An 11,560-nucleotide genomic window follows, 5' to 3' on the forward strand; every position below is an offset into this window, starting at 1 on the left:
TTACCAGTAATGTTTTTTTTCAAAAAGGAGGTTGAAATCTTCACGATCTGCATCGTTGTGATGAACGCATCCATTGACCATTGATGGCTAATAAGATTGCACATCTTCTGAACATCATCGTTGCATTGCCTTGCAAAGTATAATCTCCATCCCAAAATTCAAAACGCAAAAAGATTTTACATTTTGAGACAGAGGTAGTATGTTATAAATAAAAATTTGGAATATTTCCTGCACAAAGGGCGGGATGCAATCTTCTTGTCATCAATTCTGATAATATGGAAGTCCTCGAAACAATGAAGAATGGAGGACAATCAGCAAGCGCGGCGGCGGCAGTTTTTGATGATTGCTATCTTGTGGCATGTGATTTTCCTCTTACTATGTTTGAACATTGTAATAGGGAAGCAAATAAAGTGGCTCATTACTTGCTAGGTTAGCGAATTTTTCCGTGGCAAGGGATTGTTTCGAGGAGCCTATGGTTGAACTTGTATCTTTTCTTATTGACGATGTAACTGTTATTTCCAATTAGTAAAGTTATGGGTTCATTTTAAAAAAAAATCTACTGCCTAGACATGTATTCTTTTTATCAGCTTTTTAGTTGTTTCGATTACTTAGTTCTTCTTCAAAAAAAAATTCAAAGAAAACGTTAAAATTACCCATTCACCCACGCTCTCTGCTTGATAACTTTGATGCTACAAATAATTCCATTTTCCCGAAGGATAACTCCTGTAAAATATTACATGCTTTAAGAAATAATCTTTTATTAGTATATCCTCTATAGTTTAGTCTTTGCATTATTTTCTTTGTTACAAAATATTTGGCATCAATGTACTCTAAAAAAATGCTAGCCTGTGCGGTCAGCATGGGCTGATGAGTAGTTATACATCTAACCCAAGTGAGCACGGGATCAATAATTGGGTTCGAATTCATGGCAGAGCTCAATGTAGGCATAACGACGCACGATGGGGCTTTCAATTACCTGCAAGAAAAGAGTTCCCGTAGTCAACACCTCATATAGTACCCTATTAAAATCCTAGTCATGTCTACAATCAACCTGAGGTAAGATGCCAACAAGTTCGACAGACCATATGTGGAGAAAACCTGCTTACAACACTGTGAAGCTAAACGTTGATGCATCTTTCCATGCAGATACTCTTTCAGGAGCAAGCGGAGCTGTTGTACGAGATGACAAAAGGGATTTCATTGCTGCGACTTCATGGTTCATACCTCATGTCCGTGGTGTTGATTTAGTTCAACTCTCGGCAATAATAAATGGTATTTATCTCCTGGCAAGTATTGGATGCACTAGTGCAGAGGTTGAATCAGACTGTTCGTCTGTGGTGGAATCAATTCAGCTAATGGATGATGACATGGGGGCTGATATTGCTATCGTCGCAGAGTGCAGACAGTTATCCATCGACTTTACAAAGCTATCTTTTAAGCATTGTTTTAGAGAGGCGAACCAGGTGGCAGATTAATTAGCAAAACAATGTTTTAGTTCCGAAACTTCTGGTTCTTAGGATGCTGTGTCCCGGACTTTATTTCTCACCTACTTGTAAATGATATGACCATTATTTGAGGAATAAAGTTCTAATTATCAAAAAAAAAACTGCGGCTAGATGGTTAGGAGGATGATTGTACCGCTAGCCCTTCAAGAGTAGGGATAGGGTGAGTGCAGATGCATGTATTTGTGTTTGTGTACCGTGATTCTTAAAAAAAATCATCCTATTCATGCCAATTGACATGCTTAATTAAGGACATCGTTGACCTTCCCGACATTTGGCCCACTTAGTTCTGTGACATACTGTTATTGTATACTCTTTTCTCATTCCCTTGTATTGGCTGAGAGCATCTATAACTGGACTCACCAAAACCCATATATACACTCGGGCGGATGGCCCGGTCACTGACTGGTCAAAAAGAAATCCGACCCTGACCCGCCCTTCATACAGTCTGTGGACGTCTGGCCTAACCGGCACCCCTCAAACTAGCCCAAATCTAGGGCGGATTTGGAGAGGCTCGGTAGCGCCCGGGCGCATCCACGGCGTCGTAACAGCCCACCATGCCCACTCAGATGCCACATATATCCAACATCTGGACGAAGCCTACACCAAAGTCAATACATGCACTGTCTACCCTCTCTCCGTCTTCTCCTCTCCGTGTACCACTTCTAATCTATGGTGAGAGATTGTACCACAGCCGCCTCCAGCGGCGGATCCGGGGGAGGCACGGGCCGCACGCTTCGAGCTTCCGCGAGTGAGGGAGAGGGCGGCGCGGGGGAGGCGCTGGCTGAGCACTCGGCAAGCGCAGTGCATGTCACTCCGGAGGACACGCTCTCGTGTCAGTCCTCCGACACTCCCTCATGACGGCGGAGACTGACGTGTGGTGGCGCCGCCGTAAAAATGCCAGAGCGCTCCGGCTCGATATCAAGCAGTAGGAGCGGGAGGCGACAACGGAGGCGACGACCAAGGCGAATGCGGCCCGGCATGCCAAGGGGCAGGATCGCGTGTGAGGATGAGTGGTCAAATCTCCTCCTCCGATGACTCGATCCACACTGACGGCCCCAGCTCCACCGACGATGCCCTCTAGCCGCCGAAGCCTACACGAAGGGATACAGCCGCACCGATGACCGGAAGGGGAAGGTGCCGGCGAGGAAATGGTGATTTCCTCTAAGGATGAAAACTTGTTCTTTCGGTTGTCCGCTGAATGTTGTGATGTGAAGTAAGTCCAATTATGTTCGAGTTATGTCCATTTTTTGCTACTTTGTGATTTTTATTGTTTACGTTATATGAGTTCCATGGATACGAGGATTCATATAGGAGGTAGACGGCTACGGCGGCAGGGAAATGAGGGGTGACCGTTCATGGTCCCGAACGCTCCTAGGCGTGTCCGCGGATGTTTGAGGGGCAGGATTAGATAATCTATATGCAGATTCTCTTATACTTATGTGGACATAGCTTTGCGAAGATAGTATTCTTACTCAGCAACTTGGCAAAACGCAACTGGACTGGGTCTACAAGATGTACTTTTTGTAACCGGGATGAATCCATCAAACACCTCTTTCTTGACTGCCCGATGGCAAAAAAATTATGGCGGACTGTTCATATAACTTTTAATATTACTCCTTCGAATACTATCCACATGTTACTTGGGACGTGCCTTGACGGACAGATTCCAAAACAGCGAGACACATTCATGTAGGAGTATGTGCTTTATTATGGGCAGTCTGGAACTGCAGAAATGATTTGGTTTTTAACAGAACAAGAAATACTCATTTTTTACAGGTTATCTTCCGAGCCACTGCGTTGATCCGTATGTGGTTGCTACCCACTCCGACGGAGGCCAGAGGGCGTTTGGTTACTGAATCTATCCGATGGAAGATGATAGCACGAGTTATTTTCAACCGGTTTAGATGACGGTCATGTAATAGGATAGGCAATTAGTTTTCCTATCTTTTTTTTGCCAGCTGGTTGTGGCTTTACTTTTACCCTGTTGCCCTTTGCGAGCTTTTTTGGTTGGTTCGTTTGAGACTTCAAGACCTGTGTTGAACTTATTTACTTATTAATAAATGTGGTCGTATGCATCGCTCTGATGTAGAGACCGAGGATCTCCCCTTTTCGAAAAAAAAGTATTTCTACTCAGCGAGCTCACCTCATTCTCTGTGGTTGAGTGACTTGTTTCGCTAGATTCTTTCAGTGCCTCGTGATAATTCTCATTATCTTGTGTGCTCGACGCCGGCGAAGGCGTTGGTGACAAATCCTTAGACGATGTTCCGTCGGCCACTTTACCATCCGTCCTGTCGTTGATTATGTCTTTACGTGTCAGCATCTTGTCCGTACACTGCATATCCGGCAGGCACGCTTCTTTGGCTTCCATCTAAACACATAGGTATAGTGCCACTTGTCAACAAACCAAATTAGTATGAAGAAGCATAACCCAATCTAATCTAAATATAATGGGGCTACATTGTAACATAAATCATATCGTGGTACTAGCAAGGTTAGTTTTTTCTCGTTCTTAACTTTTACCCGGAGGTCACTGGAAAACCAGTTACCTAGATACAAGAAATCTCGGGGTTTTACTGCCCAGAATATTTAAAAAAAATGATTTCATTTTCTGGACAGAATAACTAAATTTATACCACAGTAAAATTGAATGGATGTGGTGATCTGGATACTCCCTACTAGACACTATTGTAAGCATGGACCTCTCTTAAGAAAAATAAAATTAAGAATCACATAAGTAATTTTATTCTTGTTGACTTGCTAAGGTAAACCTGGGACTCCTTTCCATTAAAAAAGGAGAAATAAGATACGACAATTTGATTTAGATATCAGGACAACTATTGTGTAAACTATTCTTGTAAAAGCTTTCAAAAAATTAAGTTAGGGCATCATATACATTGATGCTCACCATACCTGGTCTACTGCATTAAGACCCTGGATTACATCTTTTGTAGAAGGTCTCTTCTGCCGGCTAGGGTCCACGCATTTTAGGGCTACAGTGACACAATCTTTTACTTGCTGGCTATATTTTCTGTCCGATTTATACTTGGGTGTGGACGCAAATTTGTTCCTCCAACATCCAGCCACCTATAAAGTTGCAACAGCGAGCATGAATGACGGTATATGGACAAAGACTAGATTAATTCATCTTACTTTCTCTATGAACCGTTCGAAAGATGGATCAATATGGTGGGGAATATCGTGCTGGAAATTTGGATACTCCCTACCACCTGTGATTATCTCTATGATGATGACACCTAGACTGAAGATATCTGCCTTCTTCGAGAGTACACCTTGGTTTATACATTCCGGAGCCATATATCCACTGGAACATAAATAAGTATGAAGCACAGCAAGGGTAGTCAAAGAGATATATAGTATCTAAGCAAAACAAGAATAAAATATGTGCAAGAGGTGTGATTTACCATGTCCCCACACGACTATTAGTGACAGTTTGTGTTTGCTTCTCTCCAAATATTCTTGACAAACCGAAATCCGCTATTTTCGGTATCATTGTGGAGTCCATCAATATATTTTGAGGCTTAAGATCTAGATGAACTATACGGCATTCTTCATGAAGGTAATGCAACCCATTGCAAATACCCTTAATTATCTCATATCTAACATTCCACTCAAGGCCCGAAGATTCATCTGCCAAAATCAATAAACAAAAGAGAAGTAATTCTAAACTCATTAACTAATTACACTCTCCTAGCGCAACAATACAAAACTTCCTTGGTGTGAGGCATGGGTATGCACCCCCCCATCACCTAGGTTTGAATACTCCTCGACTTATAATTTGGGTTACTTCCTACTAAAGGAGTTGATAAGTTTCCAAAAGAAGGATGAATAATTTTCCTTTAACAACACCACTTTCTTCGTGAGTGAATGAGAGTGGGTGAAATCAAATGATGTATAGTTTCTAGTATGCTGGTGCACAAAGATAGAACGATCTTTTATATAAGATAGTAGCAGGCACAACATAGTTTTGAGCTCTGTTAACAAAGTATACTTACCAAAAGACATATGGACAGAAATAAAGATCATATATTGTGTTATGCAACTGCAAAGTCAAAAACAATTGTGTCATGCAACTATACCAGAAATATGTTTGTCGAGGCTTTTGTTGGATACATACTCGAAACAGAGCAGCCTTTTTGGGCTTTCAGCAAAAATATGCTTCCCACTACCAATTGGGTACTCCATCGCTTCCCATTTGGATTCTGCACAGTAACCTAGAAGCTGTACGACATTTTGATGCTTAATCCCCATAAGATAACATACTTCATTCTGAAAGGCCTCCTCTTTTAGTTGTATTTCGAAAAGCTTCTTTACAGCAATAGTTTCCCCGGTCGGGAGAACTCCCTGTGTTGTAAGTTCAACTTTATTTCATAGTATATAGGTGCATATTTAATTAATTATTAATAATATTGCCAACATTTCAAACACGGTGTTAGAAGAATTGGATGTACCTTGTAAACCACCCCAAATCCACCTTCGCCTAGTACTAACTCAGTGGAAAAATCACAAGTGATGGCCTTCAAAAATTCCAGTGAAAAGGACACTGGCGTTGCATCTGAATCCTCTAGTTTCTTCTCTAAATCATTATGAGCTCTCTCCATCCAGGGTATACAAAAACCACCCGATGAAAGAAAATGAAGGAAACTTGTTTTGACAGATGTAATGAATGACTTTGAGAGTTGAGACATTATTTCCAAGGATAATGATATTTCTGATGGCACCAAAACGTAATTGTCTGTAGCTGATTACGGTGTGAGTTAGTCCAACCAGTGCATTACTCCTCTTGAAAGACCATAAGTGAATTACTTGCTCCAAATTTAGAAGAGTTAAGAAAAATAAAGTGCATTATCTATAAAATGCATACCACAAGACTGAGATGCGGACACTTTGTTGCAACGAACTTGCTCCGGGACCAGAAAAGGGTGTGATGCTCTTGCACGGTTATGATAGCGTGCTATTTCTATACCCAACCAAAGTAGAAACTGCAGTTTTGCATATGACGGTTATGAGATTCAATCATATATTGAGGTTCAAAACTTAACACAAGTAAAGTAGAAACTGCAGTTGTGCAGATGAACATCAATCACGGACAGTAACAGCACAGGCTGAAGCTCTTCTAACCTGGGAGATCTCTAGGATGCAGCTTGATGCTCAGAAAACATCCAAGTAGAAGATAGGTGCAAGCAAACGAGGCCTTCCGAATCAACCTTTCAGCTGGTTCGGAGTCGATCCGGACGGGGTTGCATATATACATAGGTACAAAGAGAGGTGCATTATTAATGGACGAGATCCATTGACTTGCAAATTTTAAAATAATTAAGAAACCGAGTAAACTGCCATTGGTAATGAGTTAACAAGGTCAAACTAGGGTGATGCAGTCTATCATTCATAAATAACAAAGTCAGAATTGGGTGATGCATGACAGGCCCTGCTTGGTCGGGCCACCTCAGATATAAGAGGAAATTTGAGAATATGCTTTCTAGTTGCGTGTTAGCAAACCCTCCCAGGTATTACTTGTGCGTGTTAGAAACCGAGTAATCTGTGTAAAATCGTGAAATGAGCAGCACTACTTGTGCTAAGATTTGATTTAGTACAGGCCATGCCAGAGGAATTGAAGTACTACACACATAAATCTGGAATAAGTAGAAGAAACAGGCAACACTACCTGCACTAAGGGCATCTCCAACGCTAACCCGCAAATTTGCTCACGCATCTGTCCACGGATAGCGAACATAGCCTTCGAACCCTGGCGGCGGCCTTGCCGCGACCGGTGTTGGCAGAGCAGTCGGTAAGCGACCACTCCTCTTCGATCTTGGCAAGCTCGCTGTTAAGGCAGTGGCAGCGCCTGGCGGCCATCTCCACGGTGGTGACGGACTTGTCGAGCGCCCACGGAGCGGTGAGGTCATGGTCGTTGCATGCCCATTCGGACGCCACGTCGCTCTTTGCGAACACGAAGCGGTGACCGGCATAGCACCGGTCGTACCTCACCTGCTGCCTCGCCGCACGCTCCTCCTCGGATACGATGGCCCTCGAGTCCGACGCACCGCAGTAACCGCCTCGTCTGAGGTAGTGGAGGAGGTGGCCTCACACCTTCGTGATCGCCCACGGTGGTGGAGGCGTGGCAGCGATGAAGGCCCATCCATGTGGGTGACTTGCTTGGTGACAGGGGCGACGACTCGTCCTTGACGGGGCGTCTGATCTGGATGCCGCTGTTGTGCGTTGCGACAACGGCTCGTCCTTGACGTGGCGTCCGATCTGGGCATCGCGGTTTGCGTTGGGGAATGGTTGGCTCATCCTTGACCGGCCGGAGCGGGGATGCCAGCTCGTGCTTCACGCAGCGACACGACAGGAACGGCGGCTTCTCTTTGACGCGCAACGGCGATTGTGGTGACGGGCCCATGTGATGGAGTGAACGGTTCGTCATTATCTCAATCTGACGGTTGAATTCCTTGTCTGTCACAGCGTCCTCTGAATGAGCCGGGGCCACCGCTGCGACTATTGTTGTGGCATCTAGTCCTCCTCGTCACCTGAGGAGATGAAGATCTCCTCCTTGGCGAAGGAACTGGCCGCCGTAGATGCCGAAGGGCCCGGAGAGCGAGGGTGGCAGCACCATGAACCATCGAACGAAGTGATTCCACCGATTCCGCATGCCAGCGGGGAGAACCATGACTTCAGCATCACTGCTGGGCTCGGAGAGGAGGAGTGGCTCGGGCACGGTGACGTGGGAGGGGGAAGCACATCTGTGCGTTGGTGCAGGACATTTTAAATAGCCGTGTCAAGGCAACAAAAGGGACGGTCAGGCCAGTTCAATGCGGCACTACGGCCGGAGTTGGTTTCTCGGGATGCGTCGTCCGCATTGAAGCGGCAACGCCCGAGAGGTCACGTCCGGCAGCGCCGCCCTCCCGTTCGACCAAATCGTGGCATTGTGCTGCCGCTGCATGCTCTAGGCCGGCGCGGAAAGCGGCGCGGGCGATTGATGGAAAGTGCGAGAGAATCGGGTGGGAGGTCTTTGGTGGGCCAGGGCGGTCAGACACATGCGTGGCAATGGTCCGGACGTCTGGAAAGCCCCCCTAGTTTGTCTCTGGTTTGCGGGAGGAAATGCGTCATGACCGTCGAACAGGCTGATACAGACCCACATTGGATGTCACAACATGTCACTACTAGGGAAAACCCTATACACAGAATCTTAGCAGCAGCGCGTCTCAAAAAGGAGCGCTGCTGCTAATTAGCAGCAGCGCGGGTGTGGAAAACCCGCTACTGACAAGTGTTTAGCAGTAGCGAGGTCTGTGTAACCCGCGCTGCTACAAATATCGACCGACAGTGCCCCCCCAACTCCATTTAGCAGCAGCGCGGTTCCGTTAGGCGCGCTACTGCTAAAGCAACAGTAGTAGCACGATTTTTCTGAGGTCACTGCTGCTAATTTTCAAATTGGACACACTTTTTATCCCACTTAGCAGTAGCGCTTCTGCCGAAAGCGCGCTGCTGCTACTTTCTTATCAGCAGCTTGTTTTACGTCCCGCGCTACTGCTAATCCGCACCAACCCACCACCTTTCCCCACCGCCCCCCTCCCCCTTCTCTCTTCCCTTTCCCCTACCTCCCACTCTCACTCTTGTTCTTCCTCAATACTTCTCCCCCATTACTCTCTCTCTTCTATCTACCTTTCTCTCTCTTCATTACTCCTACCTAACTACACCACCTCCATTAATGCATCTCCTTTCTCTTTTTCCTTCCCCTCCACTAGTTGAAGTTGTCTCCTCCCAAATTAGGTAGCTAGGTAGATGTAGGATTTAGTTAAGTGACCTATTTGCCCCCTAACTAGATCTATCTTTGTCAAGAAGAGCTTTATGCACTTTTGATCTCCCTACAACATCATCTCCACTGTGTGCTCGATCTCGAGATAGAGGTGTTGAAAATTTCATGCTTTTGCAAAATGGAAATATGTTTATGTGTGTGTGATATGTTTGTGGAAATTGTGTGTGTGGCATGAGTTGACGCCAAATTGTGCTTTTGAGTTGTCTATGTTTTGCCGAAATGTCGATTTATTTCCGTTTCGGCGAATTCCGGGCAAACTCTAGATCCATATATGTCCTATATTTAGCGAAGGTCATGCCAAATTTTTGTATGACTTTGATGCATGCACGCATTTTTATAATCAATTGGTTTTATTATTACCGTGCAGACGTTCATGATGGTCAGTGGAACGATGGTGAACAGGTGGTTGCGGTCGGCGGTGCAGGACATGAAAGAAAATAACCTGACAGAGGTTTTATGTCCGTGTCGAAAATGCAAATGAATAGTTTGGCTCGACCCCTATGACGATGGTCATGTCGAAGAGCACCTGCTCATGATTGGTTTCATGGATGGCTATACTCGATGGATAACTGAAGATGAGGATGACGATGTTGAGGATGCCAACGGGGCAGGTAGTGATGACACGGGGCAAGACAAAGAGATGATCGATAATGGCGGCGGGGAAGAGGCCGGACATGGCGGTGGAGAAGGGGCCGGACATGGCGGACGAGAAGGGTCGGGACAAGGCAGCGGAGAGAACGACATGGACTCCACGCAGCAGAGTTCGTCGGTACTAAGTTCAATCATGCGGGACCCTCATGTTCAAGCATTGCTTCGCGAGGAGACGAGTACTGAGAGAGCTGCTTCTAGAGAGGAGGCTAAGCTGGAGCAACTGGTGGTAGACTCGAACACTCCATTGTATGATGGTTGCAATCTTGAGGTGACCCGCTTGAGTTTCACGCTCCAACTCCTGAAGACGAAGACTAAAAACAAATGGACCGACACTAGCCTCGATGAGCATCTCAAGTACCTAAAGGATGTTCTTCCCGCGAGTAATTTATGTCCTACTAGTGTTGATGAGGCCAAGAAGATCGTGTGCCCTCTTGATCTGCCACACGTTAGATACCATGCATGCATCAACGATTGCATAATTTATCGGAAGGAGCACACGGAAAAAACAAGATGTCCGGTGTGCAATGCTTCTCGATACAAGAAGGCCGGGAAGAAATGTCCCCAGAAAGTTGTATGGTACTTACCGATCACTCCCCGTCTCTAGAGGTATTTTGTAGATCCCAAGGAAGCAAAGCTAATGCGCTGGCACGCGGGGAGGACGAAGCCCGACGATGGAGATGATCCAAAGCTGAGACACGTGAAGGATGGAAGCCAGTGGAGAGCGTTGAACAACTTCTATCGGTATTTTGAATGTGATGCAAGGAACATCGTGCTCGGCGCGTGTACCAAAGGCATGAATCCGTTTGGCAACCAGAACACCAACCATAGCACATGGCCCGTGTTTGTATGGATGTACAACCTCCCCCCTGGTTGTGCATGAAATCGAAGTACATTCACATGAGCATGCTTATTCAAGGGCCAAAACAACGAGGAAATAATATTAATTTTTATCTAGGGCTACTTCAAGAGGAGCTAGACACGTTATGGAAAACACCGGCCAAGACATGGGATGCCAGCAAAGGCGAGTATTTCAACATGAGAGTCGCGCTGATCACAACAGTGCACGACTATCTCGGTTACGGATATGTGACAGGCCAGGTGTGCCATGGATATTGCGGATGCACGCGGTGCATGGATGATACGACGTCTCAGCAGCTAACGTCAAGGAAAGATGGCGGGTCTGGGAAAATCGTGTACATGGGGCATCGAAGATGGCTTGAACAGGATGACCCGTCGAGAAACCGTGGAGATCTATTCAATGGTCACGCTGAGCATCGAGGACCTCCACGTAAGCGGAACGGTGCCGAAATCGATGAGCTGTTGAAAAACTAAAAGGAGTGCCCCGCGCCGGGAAAGACGATGAGAAAGGCGCCGGAGCTGCTGCTGAAGGTATGGAAGACGAGGTCTGTGTTCTGGGACTTGGAGTACTGTCACAAACTCGATACACCTCATTTCCTTGATCAAATGCATATCTATAAGAATGTCCTTGAGAGCTTGCTCGCAACACTGATGAGCATGCCGGATAAGACCAAGGATGGGCCGAAGGCAGGAAAAGACTTGCAAGATTTGAAAA

General features: G+C 45.8%; 1 protein-coding gene across 1 annotated transcript; it reads right to left on the minus strand.

Annotated features, from left to right (window-relative positions):
- Positions 1 to 904: 904 nt before the first annotated feature.
- On the minus strand, positions 905 to 6,124 carry LOC119339603 (putative receptor-like protein kinase At4g00960). The gene is made up of 7 exons (XM_037611593.1): positions 5,975 to 6,124; positions 5,603 to 5,867; positions 4,928 to 5,153; positions 4,656 to 4,827; positions 4,416 to 4,589; positions 3,649 to 3,873; positions 905 to 976 (listed from the first exon to the last, which is right to left on the minus strand). Exons 1-7 carry the CDS (start codon positions 6,122 to 6,124, stop codon positions 905 to 907), a joined length of 1,284 nt encoding a protein of 427 aa, XP_037467490.1.
- Between the last annotated feature and the right edge of the window lie 5,436 nt (positions 6,125 to 11,560).

This window comes from Triticum dicoccoides, chromosome 7B (assembly GCF_002162155.2).
Source record: "Triticum dicoccoides isolate Atlit2015 ecotype Zavitan chromosome 7B, WEW_v2.0, whole genome shotgun sequence".
Classification (NCBI taxonomy): Eukaryota; Viridiplantae; Streptophyta; class Magnoliopsida; order Poales; family Poaceae; genus Triticum; species Triticum dicoccoides.

Bases quoted from the DNA above. Each gene is read 5' to 3' on its own strand.
- LOC119339603 (XM_037611593.1), bottom strand. From the start codon at position 6,124: ATGGAGAGAGCTCATAATGATTTAGAGAAGAAACTAGAGGATTCAGAT. The intron at 4,828-4,927 runs GTAAATCACACC...TTTATGTTCCAG, and splicing joins AATAGTCGTGTGGGGACATG to TGGATATATGGCTCCGGAAT. The intron at 4,590-4,655 runs GTAAGATGAATT...GCAACTTTATAG, and splicing joins TCGAACGGTTCATAGAGAAA to GTGGCTGGATGTTGGAGGAA.